The sequence below is a fragment of the Aulonocara sp. 'chitande type north' Nkhata Bay genome, linkage group LG5 (assembly GCF_057382095.1).
Source record: "Aulonocara sp. 'chitande type north' Nkhata Bay isolate Kocher_YH1m ecotype deep benthic linkage group LG5, A_spYH_male_GT1.1, whole genome shotgun sequence".
In the NCBI taxonomy this organism is placed as follows: domain Eukaryota; kingdom Metazoa; phylum Chordata; class Actinopteri; order Cichliformes; family Cichlidae; genus Aulonocara; species Aulonocara sp. 'chitande type north' Nkhata Bay.
The window spans coordinates 45,177,540-45,197,072 of NC_141348.1; the positions used below are offsets into that span (position 1 = coordinate 45,177,540).

Sequence of the window (19,533 nt, forward strand, 5' to 3'; positions counted from 1 at the left end):
AACCCAAACAGTCCTGACCGACGACAAAATGAAACAGGAAAGTACCGCAGTGTAATCCATTCAACAAAGTAACTGTATTCTGAATACCACCTTTTTAAACGGTAACTGTAACGGAATACAGTTACTCATATTTTGTATTTTAAATACGTAACGGCGGTACATGTATTCCGTTACTCCCCAACACTGATGATCGGGAGCTGGTCGTGAGGTGTTAATCGCTTCTCGTTACCCCACGTATACTACACGATGCACGATGAAGGCCAAAATCGGGCCGATCACCAAATCGGTCGCACGACTCAAAAATCGGCTCAAAATGGGCCAAAAATCGCACAGTGTAAGCCCAGCATTAGAGCAGCAATGTTTGTTCGCTCAGAGAAAGAAAAAAAAAGGCTGCAAAAGTACAGGGAGGAATGGGAAAAGGAAAACACCTGGCTGGAAAAGTGCACTATAAAGCGCATTGCACTGTGTGCTGGCGCACTTTTTCCATAGGCATGCTTCTAATGGTGGGCACATGAAGAACACGAGGGGCGTGAAAGCTCGGGGAACCCTTAACCAATTTCTTGTCCACCAGGCCACGGCAGAAGCAGATATGGTATGTAAACACTGGTTTGTTGTTTAAACCCTCTGGTTAAGGTTAATATGGGCATGTGCAGTGAATATCAGCGCTATGTGGCCAGAAGTGTAATAATATAATTTATTTTGTGTAATAAACAACTGCAAGGATAGATGATTACAACAAATAGATCACTAATACATAAAAGTAATACATAGATGAATAATGATGATGAGTTATGATGCGTAATCATGGGAACAAGCGGGTTTACAAACAGGAGCAGCTGATTAGCATTAGAAAAGCTGAAATAATACCTCAGCTGAAGCCAATTGTACTAAATGCACTATACGTGCACTGTTACAAGAATATTTTTCGTTCTATTGCTTTCTATTAATTTATATAATTTTAAGTTAAGCAGGACAGAGTTCTTTTAAAGAAAGATTTACTTATATTCTCAAAAGTTAATTATGACAGGCTTCTGTTTAAGAAAGAGACCTGTTTTACTGTGTTAATGTTGTCATTTTGAGCTAAAAATAAATGGCTAAATGATCATTTGTTTCCCATATGGTCATATCACAAAGAATATGCATCTGCTTAAATCAAGTTCAAGTCAAATGGTTAAAAAATAATTTCACACACAAAAAAAGAGCTACCACACTGGGAAGGGTGAAGGCAACTGGGTTGCCCGGCCCTGGCCACGAGGTGTCCCTTATTTATTTTTCAGGGAGTTGGCAACCCTAGCCTCATATGAGGCCAAAGAGTGCTTATGTATCTATGTATGTATGCTTGCCTTCTTTAACATGCTGTAGCTGGACACTGGCCCTGTGCGAGCGAGCGTCTGCTTGTACATGTGGGCACAGTTGTGTGGAGGAAGTGTGGGATCCATCACTGCTCATTAAAAATAAATAAAAATGGAGTTAAAAAAAAAAGAACTGCACAGCTGGTTATCACTGAAAGTCAATGACATCCCACAGTTTAATATATTTGATGTTACCTTCTATACGGATCATTTACATCCACGTATCTCTGCTGTGACTAACATTAGGTAAATACCATATACATTGTAGCAAGTGGAGAAATAGTAAACATGGTTCATTAGTGACTTTAGACATCATGTGACTAAAGAAACTGAAATCAGACGATGTGTTTGTCATCTGTTACTGTTTCCATCTTTGCCTCCAGTGTTTGTTTGTTTATCCTGTGCTCCCTTTTTCTTATTCTGCACTTTTTTTTGGTCAACTTTATTTATGATTTTCCAATGTGAGAAAAGTACAGAAAAATATAACTCGAATTGAGATTACAAACACTGCCATTGTGAAACCGGTTGTGCCACGCAGTGGCAAACAAGTTGGATGCAGGAAAATGTATAATCTATGGGCACAAACAAAAAATACTACCATGTGAACAAGGCAAAAAAAACAAACAAACACCAAAACCCCACCAAAAAACAAAACAAACAAAAATAGAATAAAATAAATACATAAATAAAAGGGGGCTGCATTGTGCGCAGTTCTTTCCGGCTTGCTACAGATAGTAGGTGGCTTTAAAGAAAGAAAGAGAAAAACCCCCAAACACAGATAAAAGCAGTAATACATCATACTTCAGTAAATGACAACTTCTCCACATATTCAACAAAGGATGACCAGCTTTTGTAGTATTTACTTTGAGACCCTCTCAAACTGTATCTCAAATGCTCTATCTGCAAGCACCTCATCACCTCTCTCACCCACTGAACAAACACTGGCGGACCTGAATCCTTCCAATTAAGAAGAATTAGCCTGCGTGCCAGGAGAGATGAGAAAGCCACTGCATTTATTTGATAAGAAGTTATCCCGTGTTGGTTTGGGAGTACACCAAAGACTGCTGTCATCGGATTGGGATAAATTGTTTTCCCACACACATATGAAAGAGCTTTAAAAACGAATTCCCAGAACCAGACTTAACCAGTTCAAATCAGAGCAGGTCCAGAACATATGGCTCATAGTGGCGGGTGATTGCTTGCACCTCGGACATCTATCATCAGAGGTATTGTATATTTTGGCTAGTTTAGCTTTGGTTAGGTACGCCCGGTGAAGAATTTTAAACTGTATTATACAATGCCGTATACAGATTGAGGATTCATGGATCCTGCTAACACTAAGGTCCAATAGGTCGTCTGGGATCTGGAGGTTTAAGTCCAGCTCCCAGGCGTTCCTGGCTGTGGACACAGAGTCTGCCTTTATATGCTGCAGTGTGCTATATATTTGAGAGATGTGGCCTCTAGCAATAAGTTGAAATTGCAGACAATCCTCAAATGGACAGTCATTAGGTAGACTTGGATATGAAGTGAAGTGTTTAATTGCAAAGCTACGGGCTTGTAAGTATCTAAAGAAGTGAGTCTTTGGGATTCCAAAATCTTTAGATAATGTTTCAAAGGATAAAAATGACCCTTTAACAAACAGATCAGAGAAGCAGATAATTCCTCTGCTGTACCAAACCTTGAACCCTGCATCGCTCAGAGCTGGTAAAAAAGATTTGATGCAACAGGGGAGCAGACACTGAAACCAGACATTGAGAGAGTTCTTAACCACAGGATCTTTAAAATTAACATTGTGACTGACTGGTAGACTTGAACACATTATTGCAACAGGGGATATAGTGAGATGACCGTCTAGCTCCATAGTGGACCAAGGCGGCCCTCTGCCCTCCCTAAAAGCCTGCATCTAGGTGGATATTGTCACAATATTGGCAGCCCAATAATAATACATAAAGTTTGGTAGGGCCAGGCCGCCTTCCGACTTAGAACACTGTAACAGGGATTTACGGACTCTTGGAAGGTTTTTGTTGTTATTCTGCACTTTTAACACCCCTCTGGTGCTCTTTCTGTTGTTTTGAATGTTCTTCTACTGTTTTATCCTCTTCGAGAGTCTGTATTCGTATTGTTCTTAATCGTTAATTTAAAAAAGGGTTATCCTAAAAAACCCTACAAATAAAGTTTGAAAAAAAAAAAACCGAGGGGAGGGAGGGGTCATGTGACCTGCCGCTGTCATATGACCTGCTGTTTTCCTTCACCGTGGTGTGTCCAATTTATTTGCAGAGCAGGAGCCCAGGTGAAGCAGGTGGACGCGTAGAGAAGAGGTGAGTGAAAGAGGAAGGTCTCCATTCAGAGGTCCGTTTGGATTCTGTCTGATTTAAGACGTTAAAGTTGATGCTGCGCGTGATAGTCCCCGTTTCCGGGTTTAAAATGTGTGTGTGTGTGTGTGTGTGTGTGTGTGTGTGAGAGAGTATCAGGGCGCGCACACACACTGCCTTCTGTTTCATGACAGTTAACGAGTACTCTGAGAAACTGATCGCTTTCTGATCGATAATCGAGCTGATTGTGAGTCGAAAACGTTTCGTGTTGAAACTGAAACCCGTTTCCGGTCGCTGAACAGTTATTCTGACACGAACTGCGTGTTTCTGCCAAACTCCGTTCAAAAAACTGCAAATGTAAATTTTCTTGGCGCATGCTCAGTCACGTCCGAAAGTAAAACGTCCAGATGAACAGAATCAACTTTTCAACCAAATCGTAACTTTTCGTTCATTCAGCGGGAAAGTAATCACGTGACTTCTGATCGATCCCCAATCAGAAAGTCTCGTGATCAGTCCGCGAACACAAACCTCACTTCCTGCTGAAATCACGTGTTTCGTGGCCGTCAGAGGAACCCACCAGTCTTCATTTAAATTTCTGCCTAATTTAACGTGTGCGTGTGAGATCCTGCTGTGCTGTGTTTTACAGGTTTACCTCAGAGAACGGGTGAACTTTGAACTTTGCGTTTTAAGTTCGCTTTCTTAAAATCAGGGTTGGATGTAATAAAACTGAGTGATGAAAAACCCTTTTAAAACTTTAACATCATCACTGAGGTTTAATTTCTAGTTTGTTTCCTTTCTGAAAGGCTGATGCTGAGGACAGCCTCCTGCTTTTTTTTTTTTATTTAGTTTTACTTTCTTTTTGTTTTGTTTGGATTTTTTAGGGTTATTTATTTTATTTTCTGGCAGGGCTCCGACAGCTCTGTGAAATCACATTTGATCAGTTTTGTTTCTGGTGATCTGTCCGTGATAACCTGCTCAAAGTCAGTAAAACTGACAGTAGAGCTAATCAGTAACGTCCTGCAGGAGAGATGACATCATTTGTGCTGTGTGTCATGTGATCGTGTGACAAAAGTGAAAGGAACACGTGGACGTCAGCTGCTGGACGTTACCTCAGTATTATAAAGGTGAAATCTCAGGAGGAGCATTTTTATTGGATGTTTTTACTTCCTATCTGCTATCAGATGCAGCTGCTGCTGTTGTCATGTTACTTCCTGTCCGCATGGCTCGGCGTGGAAGCGGCCCCAGCGGCCGACGAGATCACGTACCTGCCAGGTCTGCAGAAACAGCCGAGCTTCAAGCAGTACTCTGGATACCTGAGTGTGGCTGACGGCAAACACCTGCACTACTGGTCAGTACCTGAGACACGCCTGAAGACACGCCTCACCTGACCGTCAGCTGACCACTTCTTCTGTTCTCAGGTTCGTTGAGTCGCAGAACAAACCGTCCTCGGACCCGCTGGTGCTGTGGCTGAATGGTGGCCCCGGCTGCAGCTCGCTGGACGGACTGCTGACCGAACATGGACCCTTCCTGGTAGGTGAACTCTGCCCACCTGACCCCTACAGGTATACTGTGACTCCACACCTGACCTCTGACCTTTTGTCATTTCAGATCCAGAGCGACGGTGCGACGCTGGAGTACAACCCGTATGCCTGGAACAAGGTATGCTGTCATGTGACTTTTGTTGAGGTCGCACGGCTGAGGTCAAAGCTGATTGGTCGACTATCTGTGTGCAGATTACCAACATGTTGTACCTGGAGTCCCCAGTAGGAGTCGGCTTCTCTTATTCGGACGATCAGAAATACGCCACCAATGACACAGAGGTCAGTGACCCTCAGTGACTCAGCTGCCGGTTGGCTGCCCGGAGGTCAGGTGTTCAGCTTTTTCTTTTTCTTTGCAGGTGTCGATGAACAACTACCTGGCCCTGAAGGAGTTCTTCCGCCTGTTTCCAGAGTACAGCAAGAATGAGCTCTTCCTGACCGGAGAGAGCTACGGAGGAATCTACATCCCCACGCTCGCTGAGAGAGTGATGGAGGACGCCAGCCTCAACCTGCAGGTAATGACGCACCTGACACACAGCAGGTAACAGTTCTGAAGTTAACTTCAGTAACTGCTTCCTCCAAACCATCAACGTGTCTTTTAGACCCCATTCCTACAAAACTGCTCAAAGAAGTCCTGCCATTAATTAATGCTTCGATCTTAAATATGATCAACCTATCTCTAATAATCAGCTATGTACCACAGGCCTTCAAGCTGGCTGTAGTTAAACCTTTACTCAAAAAGCATCTCTAGACCCAGCAGTCTTAGCTAATTATAGGCCAATCTCCAACCTTCCTTTATATCAAACATCCTTGAAAGAGTAGTTGTCAAACAGCTAACAGATCATCTGCAGAGGTTTATTTGAAGAGTTTCAGTCAGGTTTCAGAGCTCATCACAGCACAGAAACAGCTTTAGTGAAGGTTACAAATGATCTTCTTATGGCCTCTGACAGTGGACTCATCTCTGTGCTTGTCCTGCTAGACCTCAGTGCAGCGTTCGATACTGTCGACCATAATATCCTATTAGAGCGATTAGAACATGCTGTAGGTATTACAGGTACTGTGCTGCAGTGGTTTGTATCATACCTGATGCACCTGTGAAAATGGCTTTCCAAAGACTGCACAGCGTTACTGCTTCCACTGGGGGGGGGCGGGAAATGGGGGGGGGGGGAAAAAAAAAAGTGCGCGCGTGCGTGTGCGCGCGTGCGTGCGAGCTCTGAGGTTTGAAATGAGCTTCTGTGCAGTGTGGGTTAGAGACATGTCACTGGAGAGCAACTCGGAGTAGAGCTGCTACCTCCACATGAAAACGAGGCAGGCGAGGTGATGCGGACCCAGGACACGATGGAGAGATCACTCTCTCGGCTGGTCTTTGAACGCCTCAATGTTGCTCAGGTGGGTTGGAGGAGGTGGCCAAGGTGTGGGAGGTCTGGGCTTCTCTGCTCAGGCTGCTGCTCCAAACCTGGATAAAGCCTCCACCTTTCCATTCAGTGTTATTATTGTTATTAGTAGCAGTCTTCTTTACAGATCACAGAAAAACTCACTCAAAGCATTAAAAAGATCTGTTCTTACCTGAGTTTGTGGTGACACTGTTCACTTTGAACGTGCTTCCTGTGGTGACATCATTAGAAAACACTGCAGACAGGTGTACCTGTGACGTGCTGCTTTTAGACCATGTGATCAATGGGTGTCCCACCTGAGCTGCAGACAGGTGTACCTGTGGTAAAAACAGGCGTGTCATATTCAGGCTGTGGAAACATCAGCAGCCTCCTCATGCCTGCCTCACCCGACTCACCTGTGGTGCAGGGCATCGCCGTGGGGAATGGAATGTCGAGCTACGAGATGAACGACAACTCTCTGGTGTACTTCGCCTACTACCACGGCCTGCTTGGCAGCCACCTGTGGGCGGAGCTTCAGACCTACTGCTGCAGCAACGGGAAATGCAACTTCTATGACAACCCGAACCAGAACTGCATGGACAGCGTGAGTACGACCCGGTTCACCTGCGGTGCACCCGACGTCTACCTGTAGGCTCTCTGGTTTTATGTCTCAGGTGTTGCCCGTTTCCTCTGCAGGTGGGGGAGGTTCAGACCATCGTCTACAGTTCAGGTTTGAACATATACAACCTGTACGCTTCCTGCCCAGGTGGAGTCCCGCAGAGACTCAGGTGAGCTGTGGCCTTTTAACGTTCGGCCTGTGATCTTTTTTTTGTCCGTGAGCTCACCTGCAGCACGTATGGCGCTCAAACAGGTGTGTTCCTGTTTGTTGTCAGTGTCGAGCGAGGCCAGCTGGTGATCCGAGATCTGGGAAACTCGTTCATTCACCATCAGTGGAACCGGCTGTGGATGCAGGTGAGTTCAGGTCACCCGATGATCCAAACAGTATCTATAAAGCGCTCACCTGAACAGGTGGTTCTCTCACTTTAGAAAGTCAAAAGTCTGGCGGCGCTGCTCCCGTCTGTCCGCCTGGACCCCCCCTGCACCAACTCCACCCCTTCCAACCTGTACCTGAACAACCCGCTGGTCAGAAAAGCCCTCCACATCAGCCCCAAAGCTCTGGACTGGGTCATCTGCAGGTAACACAGGCACACACTTGACCTCTGTTTCACCTGTCCACCTCACCTGTGCTGACTCACTGACTCTCCGCTCTGCGCTCGCAGCTCTGAGGTGAACCGGAACTACGGTCGGCTCTACATGGATGTCAGGAAACAGTACCTGAAGCTGCTCGGCGCTCTAGTCAGTGAAGCTCCGCCCATTTTTTAAATTAATTAATTAATTTATTTTTAATTTAAATTTTCCCCCAGTGTAAATGTTTCCAGCCTTTAACAGGACTCACCTGTTTCACCTGTCTAATATGGACTGGAAGGTGTTGACGGTTGTGTTCTCTGTGCAGAAGTATCGCATCCTCGTGTATAATGGCGACGTGGACATGGCGTGCAACTTCATGGGCGACGAGTGGTTTGTGGAGTCTCTGCAGCAGCAGGTGGAGTTCAGATCTTATTGAGTTTTCCTCCGCAAAGTAACCTGATCTATAAGCTGACTCTCAGGTGTGCTTACCTGTGTCTCAGGTGCAAGTCCAGAGGCGTCCGTGGATCTACGAAGATGTGGACGGTCAGCAAGTCGGCGGCTTCGTCAAAGAATTTGATAACATTGTCTTCCTCACCGTGAAGGTAAACGCCACCATCATCATCCTCACTGACTGTGTGATGTCATGTTTTGGGGCGGGGTTCTGTTTCAAGTCAGCTGTTTTCTTTCATCATCGGACCACTTAAGGTTTCTACAGTATCTTTATTTATGAAGAAGAAACAAACAAAAATGTCTCGTTTGGTGTAAATCTGCTTTAATATTTCAGTTTGTTTTTAAACGTCGTCAAATCAAATTGTCTTTGTAAATGAAGAAAATGGCACATGGTAAGTGTAGTCTGACACTTACTGCACTTCACAGAAAAGCCACCAGATGGCAGAAACGGCCAGCGTTTCCTCCGCCTCGGGGCGTTTCCTCCGCCTCGGGGCGTTTCCTCCGCCTCGGGGCGTTTCCTCCGCCTCGGGGCGTTTCCGTGTGAACACCTCAAGCCTGATTTGTGGCGACTGTTCTGACCTGTGCCGCTGTCTTCCCACAGGGTTCAGGTCACATGGTTCCAACAGACAAACCAGCTGCTGCCTTCACCATGTTCACCAGATTCATCAAGAAGCTGCCCTACTGACCTCTGACCCCTGACCTGTCAGGCTTCTAATCTGATTTATTTTTCTCACACTGTCAACAAATCATCACGTCTCTCCTCTGTGTTGCTTTGCAACCACGTTCCAGACCTCAGCCAATCATGTCACTCCTCTGGACCAGCTTGTCACCTGGTCATCTTCTTGGTTGCCATGGAAACGAGCACTGCCACCACTCTTTTCTTTTTATTGTAAATGAGAAAGTTGCTGCTTGTTTGATTTAAAGGGAAATAAAAACTGATTTTTAACGAGCTTCGTCTCTCATGTCGTCTCTAAATGGCGTCCAGCATCTCCCAGCGCACGCAGGACACCCTGACTGCTGTGACCAAAAATTTCCCACGTGTGGGACTAATAAAGGTTCATCTTATGTTTAACTGGACAGACTCCACCCCCTTCCACCACCATCTTGGGTCCTCTGCAGCGTGACATGAGCTGCACATCGAGCAGCCTGTTAAACATGCAGACGTTTTTCCAGTTTGAAGAAGAAAAACTGAGAATGCACAAAATCATAAAACATCTTTTGTCTCGTTTCCTCTGTCACCTCCAGCTCCACCTGTTTCCTTTTTATGTACAAACGGGGGCGTGGCCGAGTGCAGGTAGAGCCTGTCTTTAGTGAGAACAAACAATTTCTCAGTGATTTTTGTAATAATGCTGCAGTACTGTATTTGATCAGCGGCAGGAACTCTCTGAGAACACGACTGTGTGACACCTGGATCCAAAGGCACAGAGGAAACGTGGAGCTGTTTAAATGTGTAGAGTAGAATATATAAGAAAGTCTGCGCCCTGTTTGACCAGCAAGGGGCAGACTGAACTCAGAGGCTGTCCAACAGTCAAAACAGGTGAGCTGTTTCTAAAAGGCTGAACCATCAGGGTTCCTGCAGTGTCCTCACAGGCTCAGTGATTCTGCCTGTAAACATGAGGTCACTGGCTTATTTTGATATGCATGTATTTATCTTACACATAAAACAAATGTTTGTCATAATTTTGGTTAAATGTAAAGTTCAGGTTTAAATAATTCAGGGTAATAATAATAATCAATTTTATTTATGAGCGCCTTTCAAGTCACCCAAGGACACTTTACAATAAGAAGACAATGGCAAGATAAGAACAATAAAACAAAGCACAAGATAAAACAAACAGTGGATTCACAGTGAATATGCAGATTTGAACAGATGAGTTTTGAGTTGGTTGGTGTTCAATGTGTCTGATGATTAGCGCTGAGCTTTTCCTTGTGTTGACATGATCCTGCTGTTTATAAGAATTTCCTTTTGCTCTCTCACCTGATGGACTTTACATCTTGTCTTTAGCAGTGTGACAAACCAAATCAGGCTCTTTGAAGATGTGGACTAAAGTTATTTGACATCATTCTGTCGCTGCGGCTGTTGGCGGTGTGGTGGCGGAGGCTAGTGTGTCTCAGACTGCAGATGAATCAAGGAGCTGAAGGAGGAACGAGTGCCCTGCAGGCATGCATGATTTTATATGAGCTCTTCTCCACAGGCATGAAATCTAACAGGACACCATGGTGAGCACCACGAGTGTGACGGTAATTTAGGGACTTTTTTTATGAAGCCATCAGACACACGGTCTTCCTGCATGTCCATGTTGTTATTAAATCTGTGTGGGAATCCCTCAGTTTATCACGCAGGCCTCTGTGATTGTCCTGATCCCCTCGCTTGTTTATTTAGTTTTTTAAAAGTAGGTGATTCACCACCACCATCATCATCATCATCATCATCAATGGAGAAACAATAATGGGTAAAGACAGTCCTATTGGTGCATCATTTATATCTCAGGGCTTAAAGACAGAACGATCCAGGACAGCGTTCATGTTGCAGATGCCTACAAGCTGTGGTTGTAGCACTTCAGCATCTAGCAGAGCAGCGAGTGTTACCGGCACCAGACCTAGGGGAATCTGGACCGGCAGCAAGCGGCACACGAGCACTGCGTAGCCAAATATGAGCAAACTGTGGATTAATAGCGAGGACACCGAAGTTAGCGTCTTGCTCAGGCCGGAGCTCATTTATTTCTGAGCTGCGCGTGCACAGAGCCTATAGCTAGAGTTTCTCTGGTAGTTCCACAGCAGTGCGAGAGCACCATCTACTGGCATAATGAAATATAACCATGGTCTGGCACACATAACAATGTCAAAATAAGTCACAATAATAAACAAAAAATAAGGGGGTAATTGGTTTTCTTACAAAAATAAACATGTAGCTTTTTCAACCTGCTACACGAGCATAGAGACGGTAATGACTTTGTGTCAGGCAGTTTCAAATGCAGCATTTCAGCAAACACAAAAACTGTTTGAAAATGCAGCGCCTGGACCTTCAGCGAGCAGACTCGCTGTATTTCCAAAGTTCACTCAGAGGAACATGACAGGAGAGCAGGAACAGAGGTCAGGGTTAAAGCATTGCTCTTAGTGACTTTATAGATTGCATGTGATATCGTCAGATACTGATACTGTATGATGTGAAGTATTTGTGAAACTTCCTGCAGAACAGAATAAACAGACGTACGCTAACTTTGTGTTACTCAAAGCTTCAGTGCTCTCAGGCTCGCTCGTCTCCACTCATCCAGCACCGTGTCATCGGTTTGTTACGCCATACGACACATTCAACCACACTGCTGACCTACCACTGAAAATCTGCTAGAGCTCTCAATATAAATGATTATATCAAACTGATAGTTCCCCCACATTTAATCCGACACTGAACTTTGACCTCATTTTCTGTTCAGGTGTGGAGTCAAAGTAAAACAGAGGTTTATATACCCATGTCTATTTAATAGAATAGAATAGAATAGAATAGCCCTTTATTGTCATTGGGCATGTACAGTGAAAGTGTGGGTGCTCCACACCAGCTGTGCCACAATAAAATATAAATAGTAGACAGCAGGAATAAATACAAAAATCAGAGAAAGGCACACAACAGAGAACAGTTTGCAAAGAGCTAGTCCAAAAGGACTTTGTCTGAATACAGTCTTTGTGTGAGTGTCCTGAGTGATGAGGGTCACTCTGACCATGGCTCAGAGTGGTGAGGTGGGTTGGCAGGGCGGGGTGTAGGGGTCACCTGTGATGGCCCTGGTTTACCTGAGACAGGTCGATCTGGCGATGGGGTGGGAGGGGACGATGATGGGGCTCTCCGCTAAAGTCTGCCAGTATAAATGTCTCTGACGGGGGTTAGTGAGGTGCCAATTGCCTGCTCTGCTGCCCTCACCGCCTGCTGCAGTTTCCTCTGCTCCTCCACAGTACAGCAGTTGAACCAGAGTGTGCAGCGATAGGTCAGACGGCTCTCAATGGTGGAGCGGTAGAAGTTAATTAGCAGTCTCTGAGGTAATTGGGCCTGACGCAGTTTCCTGAGGAAGTACAGCCTTTGTTGCGCTTTTACTTCCTGGTGGGAAATGTTTGCGGACCAGGTAAGGTCGGCCGGGATGTGGACTCTGAGGAACTCAAAGCTTTCTTCATTGCATTAAATCTGACGGTCTATGTTCTAACTTTGTTACAACGGAGTGCCACAAGGCTCTGTATTAGGTCCCCTTCTATTTATCATTTACATAAACAATCTTGGGCTAAATGTGCCAGATGCAAACTTGCACTTCCATGCTGATGACACAGTTATTTACAGCTGTGGTTCAACTCTTGTCCAAGCCATTGACTCCTTGCAGAAAGCCTTGTTTTCTGTCCAGCACTCATTACTTCAGCTTAAATGTGTTCTCAGCGCAGACAAAACAAAGCTCATGTTGTTTTCTAAATCAAGGAAATGGGCCCAAACAATCCCATCAGTAAAAACTCTTGAGGGTAATAAAACAATGTTGGTTCACACGTATAAATATCTGGGAATCTTAAATCATGACTCGCTCAACTTCAAACCACATGTGGAGAATCTGAAGTTAAAACTGAGATTGCATTTTCAAAATGAGTTGTGTTTCTCTTTTAATACAAAGAAGCGGCTTGTTGCTGCAACATTTTTGCCTGTGGTGGATTATGGAGATATTCTATATATGAATGCTTCTGCTCAGTGTCTTCAAACGGTTGATACTGTGTATCGCGCTTCTCTGAGGTTTATCACTAACCCTGAATCTCAGACTCATCACTGTGAGTTATACTCTCAGGTAGGACGGCCTGCTCTGGAAAGTCAGAGGAACTATATATATATATATATAACACCCAGCACGCCCCTGCAGACGGTTTATCCTTCAAGCTCGGGTCCTCTACCAGAGGCCTGGGAGCTTGAGGGTCCTGCGCAGTATCTTAGCTGTTCCCAGGACTGCGCTCTTCTGGACAGAGATCTCCGATGTTGTTCCCGGGATCTGCTGGAGCCACTCGCCTAGCTTGGGAGTCACCGCACCTCCTACACAGCACCCATGCTATCTTGCATAGATAGAGCGCTTTAGGTTGAAGTTGTAAAATGTTGCTTTTTTTCTTTCTTTCTTTCTTTCTTTCTTTCTTTCTTTCTTTCTTTGGGTTTTTGTTTGTTGGTCATAAAGTGCGGTTATATATATATATATATATATATATATATATATATATATATATATATATATATATATATATATAAAAGATCCGGGCCATCAACACATACGCCCTGCCCGTGATCAGGTACCCTGCTGGGGTAATAGGCTGGCCAAAGGAGGAGATAGAAGCCACTGACATAAAGACAAGAAAGCTCCTGACCATGCATGGAGGGTTTCACCCCAAGTCCAGCACCCTGAGGCTGTACGCTAAGCGGAAGGAAGGGGGCCGGGGACTGGTGAGTGTCAGCACCACAGTCCAGGATGAGACAAGGAACATCCAAGAATACATTGGGAAGATGGCCCCAACTGACCGAGTGCTCAGTGAATACCTCAGGCAGCAGAAACCCAAGAAAGAGGAGGGAGACGAGGAACCATCATGGAAGGACAGGCCCCTGCACGGTATGTACCACCGGCAGATAGAGGAGGTGGCTGATATCCAGAAATCCTACCAGTGGCTGGACAAAGCTGGACTGAAAGACAGCACAGAGGCACTAATCATGGCAGCACAAGAACAAGCTCTGAGTACAAGATCCATAGAGGCTGGGGTCTATCACACCAGGCAAGACCCCAGGTGCAGGCTGTGTAAAGATGCCCCAGAGACAATCCAGCACATAACAGCAGGGTGCAAGATGCTAGCAGGCAAGGCATACATGGAACGCCATAACCAAGTGGCCGGCATAGTGTACAGGAACATCTGTGCCGAGTATAACCTAGAAGTCCCGAGGTCAAAATGGGAGATGCCCCCAAGGGTGGTGGAGAATGACCGAGCTAAGATCCTGTGGGACTTCCAGATACAGACGGACAAAATGGTGGTGGCTAACCAACCGGACATAGTGGTGGTAGACAAACAGAAGAAGACGGCCGTAGTGATCGATGTAGCGGTTCCGAATGACAGCAATATCAGGAAGAAGGAACACGAGAAGCTGGAGAAATACCAAGGGCTCAGAGAAGAGCTCGAGAGGATGTGGAGGGTGAAGGTAACGGTGGTCCCCGTGGTAATCGGAGCACTAGGTGCGGTGACTCCCAAGCTAGGCGAGTGGCTCCAGCAGATCCCGGGAACAACATCGGAGATCTCTGTCCAGAAGAGCGCAGTCCTGGGAACAGCTAAGATACTGCGCAGGACCCTCAAGCTCCCAGGCCTCTGGTAGAGGACCCGAGCTTGAAGGATAAACCGCCCGCAGGGGCGTGCTGGGTGTTTTATATATATATGTATGTGTGTATATATATATATATATATATATATATACACACATACATATATATATATATATATATGTATGTGTATATATATATATATATATATATATATATATATATATATATATATATATATATATATATATATACATACATACATACATACATACATACATATATATGAGAATATAAAAGGGTTGCTGCCTTCTTATATATGTTCTCTGCTTGCAATGAAACGTGCTGGTCGGTATCCTCTTCGTCCGCATGGTTACTTGTTGCTTTCTGTTCCATTTGCCCGAACTGAATTTGGTAAAAGACCTTTTGTCCATTTAGCACCCTCGGCTTGGAACAAACTGCAGAACGACAGGAAAATGACTGAATTCATTTCATTAAGTGCTTTTAAATCTAAACTAAGAATCCTTGAGGGCAAGTCCATAACATGCAACTGTTTCAATTAGAGTAATTTTCATTTAAACAGAATTTTAAATTTTTACTAGAATTTTATTGAATTTTATTTTATTTATTTATTTTTTCATTAATTTTTGCAGGTGTGTTTTTGCTGCCTGTCTTTAATTGAGTAATTTCTGTAACTGTGAGACACTTGCTGCTGCCTATCTTGGCCAGGTCTTCCTCGAAAAAGAGGTTTTTAATCTCAATGGGATCTTCCTGGTTAAATTGACTATGTGCACGTTAGCATATGTTACTTCCGGTGCGGAAACTCCTGTGGGGAGCTTTGTTTCCGGTGTCCTATTCGCGCCTGGTTTACGGTCCAAAACAAGTTAAGCAAATGAATGAATCAAGCGGCGATTTACATTTCTATAGATGTCTCAGGCATTTACCCAACATATCTGTAAATGATGTTCATCGACTTGTCAATATTTTTCCCTGCGCCTCAGAGCAAAAGAGAAAATGGATTCAGATGTTATATTTCTCAGCTGTCCCTCGTTTATCGCAGGTGTTATGTTCTAAAAATAACCAGCGAGAGGTGAAATCAAGCAGCCAATTTTATTTTTTGACGGTGCAAAACGTTTCGTGGACATCGTGGACATACAGCACTGCACTTCAGTCACACTGCTAGCATCGATGCAGCGATTCTGTACTGTACAGGAGAGACGTCACGGAGGAGATCGTCTGCAGCGATCAGGACGCAGGACACAATGTGACGTAAAAAAATAAAAAGCGTAAACTTGCACTAAAAAATCTGCGAAACAGCGAGGTGAAAGGTGAACCGCGTTATAGCGAGGGACCGCTGTAATTTTGAAGGTAAGTCACAACATACCCTTCGTACATACTAATGTATAGAAACCGTTACCAGCAATCATTCATTTTTGTGTGGCTTTTTCTCACGGTTTGTTAACATGCTGTGTAGGTGTGTACTTGATGAGCTGATCTCGACATAACGGGAAACATCTGGTTTGACTGTTCTTCACATGTAGTTTGAATGCTGAACATTTGCCTGTTTGAATCATGAGACCAGTCACTATACAGAGATGTGCTTCTGAGTGTGGACGATGTGTCTTCTGCTGCAGTAATGCAGTTCAGCTTGTGTTGAGTGATGTAAACAACTGATCGATCTAAACGCTTTAAACGTCAAAATTGATCATTGGATTTTTTATGACACAGCAGCGGTGAGTGTTCCCACCTTCTGCTCTTTGTAACTTAACGCCATCTTTCTGTTTTCGAGTTTTGGACATGGTTTTGGAGGATATCTTCACAGTAGCGATTGACCGCAAAGTAAAGCTACCGGAAATGTACAACCCCACATCCGGTCTCAAACCAGGAAGTTAGCATTTTCTCGTGCACAGGGTCAATAAAGGTTAATAAATAAATAAATAAATACCCTTTCTACCTCCTCTTCATCAATGTAGAGGGCGGACATCACTTTCAGCTATTTATTAATAAGTGACTTTTATGTATATGTATATATTGTGCTATTCTTAGTTAGTGTATTGTCTGTCTTGTTAATGTTTGTTTATAATGGAGCACTGTAATAAAAAATTATTTCCCCCAGGGATCAATAAAGTATTCTGATTCTGAAGCAGGAAAATGGCTTCAGTTTACTGAGGACAGAGAAGGGTTCTTCATTCCCACTGTCACCAGGCTCTGCTGACGCTGCAGGGTCTGTCGTCATCACCAACCTGATTGGTTCTTTGGTTAATGATGTTGTCGCCACAATCTCTATCCGCCCACACCTCGTGCTGCTATGGTGACCGCCGTTGACATCACGTTACCGTGGAGACGGTGATAAGCGACCACGCTTTTTTTTTCTTTTTCTTTTTTTTTGCAGCTGATCGAAGTGATCAATGTTTCTGACGCGGTGACGTCATTCTGTTTCCTTCCTCGTGCGGGAAGTCAAAAACCTGCTGATCAGCCAATCTGCGGTTCGTCTGTGCTGCATCCTCCGCTTCCTCCTCTCCGTTTCTCCTCCTCCTCGGCCCCGATGCTCCCGCCGGCCCTGCCCGGCCTCGATGCTCGGTCCGCGGGCTGGCTGTAGCTCGGTGAATCGGTGCACATCGTCGGTCCGTCATGGTGCAGAAATCTCGCAACGGCGGGGTGTTCCCCGGAGCGCAGGCCGACCAGAAGAAGCTGAAGGTCGGCTTCGTGGGTTTGGAGGCCGGAGGGACGGACTCCAGTAGGGACGGTGCTCTGCTCATAGCGGGTGAGCAGCTGTGTGTGTTACCTTTAATAACCAAAGCAGCTGATTTCACTTAAACGTATACAGGACATGTCACGTGGTCACTCTGTCACGAAAACCTGCAAACCTTTCTCTTGAAGGTTAGGACCAATCAGCTTCATGGTGCAGGTGTTTACTGAGAGGAGGCTTGAATGCGATTGGCTGATGCACCGGAGCAGCTTTGCATGATTCACAGCTCAGAATAATCCTTCTGTATCTTGCTCTGGACACCTCAGATCATCCTCAGTCTGAAACAGGCTGTTTTAGCTCCTCCCCCTTTAAGAGCTTTTCTGTAATTATATTATTAATTAGTAAATAATAACTGGATTGTTTTTCCTTGTTCGTTACTGTTCTTACTGTGACCACATGCTGGGATTAATAATTAAGTATTTCTGATTCTGCTTTCCTCTGATTGGCTGCCCATCACAGACAGAGGGTTTACTCCCACATCACTCCCATACTGCCCCCCAGTCCTCAGCAGCACATGTAAGCGTCCGTGTGCCTGTCTGACATGTTTCTGTGTCTAGGTGGAGACGAGGGGCCTCGGCGGCAGCGCAGCAGCGTCTCCGGGGGGAAGAAACCTCCCAAACGAAACGCCCTCTACAGACGCCTGCAGAACTTCCTGTACAACGTCTTGGAGAGACCCCGAGGATGGGCCTTTATCTACCACGCCTATGTGTACGTAACTGTCCGCACACCTGCGTGCGCGCACCAATGTAACGAGCAGGAGAAAAGTGGGATTTAGCAGGTGGGGACAGCTGGGCGGTCCTTAATATTCCCGCCCTCTCTTCCCCACAGCCGTCTCTCAGAGTGAGGTCACCTCACTAATGTTTATTTTCCCTGAAATGCAGATCTTTCCTGTTCTGTGTTCAGGTTCCTGCTGGTGTTCTCCTGCCTGGTTCTGTCTGTGTTCTCCACCATCAGAGAGTACGAGAAGAGCTCCGAGGACGCGCTCTACATCCTGGTAACCACGCAAACATCACGCTCGACCGTCGCCAGTGTGCTTACATTTGTGTCCACATATGTCCATGTGAATATTTTAGATCGACCAACTTTCAGGCCTTTTTCTCAAACACTGAAACTCGAGGCAATGTTTGAACATGGATATTTCCAAAGACAAAAGCCTGAAATTTCCACTCGGAATGAAACTGAACCAGGATCTTTGGAACAGACAGGAAATGTCAGAGTGATGCTAATTATAATATATATAATGATATTATGATAATAAAACTTCATGTAGCATCAGACTGTGCTGTGTGTTAAATATGTGTTCTGTTTTCAGTTTACAGTAATACTTTAAACTGAAATATTAGACTCAACAAAGTGGGCTGGTAGAGTCAGTCTACATATTTAACACGGTTAAACTCCAGAATTTGGACGATCTAATAATATATTTTTGTTTTTGTGGTACAACAAAGTCGTATTTACTGATACACAGCATGAAACCTGAATGAAAATGTCATTTTCTTTATGACCAACAAGTTCTTGATGAAAATCATTCTACACACTTTGTTTTTAGTATTGTGAAATATTTATATAAAAATCACAAATGTTACTAGTTGTCTTTTGCAGTATGATGCAAAAGACAACTAGTAACATTGACACCCTGCCCCCCGAGTCCTCAGCAGCACATATATAAAGTTTTTGTCATATTTGAACTGCAGATAGTTTGAATGTGTCGGTCCCAGATTAGAGATCCAGGCAGGGAAAGGGTCACACTTCCATCTTTTTTTAGACCGTCATGTTCAAACACTGATGCAGATTTCACTGTTAAAAAAACGTCTGAGAGAGACGCACCATCTTTCAAAAAAATACAGCCTAAAAACTTGTGAAGATATAAGAAGTGAAAAAACCCCAAAACAATATGTTTTCAAATTTTGTACCATATTTTTTATGCAAATCACAGAAAGCAGAGCAGAAGGCTTAGCTCAGTGGTGTCCAACTCCAGGCCTCAGGGGCCGGTGTTGCAGGTTTAGACATGTCAGCTGATTTAATGACCTCCTCAACATGTCCTGAAGTTCTCCAGAGGCCTGGTAATGAACTCATCATGTGATTCAGGTGTGTTGACCCAGGGTGAGATCTAGAACATGCAGGCCCTCGAGGCCTGGAGTTGGACACCCCTGCTTAGCTAGTGTCTAAGGTTTGGCTCAGCGTGGAGCTGATCGCACACGTGATGGTGCTTGAAGCGGAGATGAAACAAATATAAAATAAAGTTATTGATGGTTCTGTTCAGCTGCAG

General features: G+C 44.7%; 2 protein-coding genes across 5 annotated transcripts in view; both read left to right on the plus strand.

Annotated features, from left to right (window-relative positions):
- The first annotated feature begins 3,534 nt into the window (after positions 1 to 3,534).
- ctsa (cathepsin A) lies at positions 3,535 to 9,163 on the plus strand. Its single transcript, XM_086293814.1, has 14 exons — positions 3,535 to 3,670; positions 4,846 to 5,012; positions 5,083 to 5,194; positions 5,273 to 5,323; positions 5,398 to 5,484; positions 5,562 to 5,717; positions 7,003 to 7,179; positions 7,272 to 7,363; positions 7,469 to 7,547; positions 7,623 to 7,771; positions 7,856 to 7,931; positions 8,089 to 8,178; positions 8,264 to 8,365; positions 8,815 to 9,163. Exons 2-14 carry the CDS (start codon positions 4,846 to 4,848, stop codon positions 8,896 to 8,898), a joined length of 1,422 nt encoding a protein of 473 aa, XP_086149940.1. The 5' UTR covers positions 3,535 to 3,670; the 3' UTR covers positions 8,899 to 9,163.
- Positions 9,164 to 16,786: 7,623 nt separating this feature from the next.
- The window catches only part of kcnq2b (potassium voltage-gated channel, KQT-like subfamily, member 2b), a 29,361-nt gene continuing 26,614 nt past the window's right edge, over positions 16,787 to 19,533 (plus strand). The window contains exons 1-3 of one of the 4 annotated variants that reach the window (XM_086293815.1): positions 16,787 to 17,279; positions 17,822 to 17,972; positions 18,168 to 18,258. In XM_086293815.1, the coding sequence (XP_086149941.1) occupies positions 17,147 to 17,279; positions 17,822 to 17,972; positions 18,168 to 18,258 (375 nt within the window). In that variant the 5' untranslated portion in view covers positions 16,787 to 17,146. The remainder of the gene's footprint in view (positions 17,280 to 17,821; positions 17,973 to 18,167; positions 18,259 to 19,533) is intronic. The other 3 variants (XM_086293817.1, XM_086293816.1, XM_086293818.1) reach the window with 3 other exon arrangements.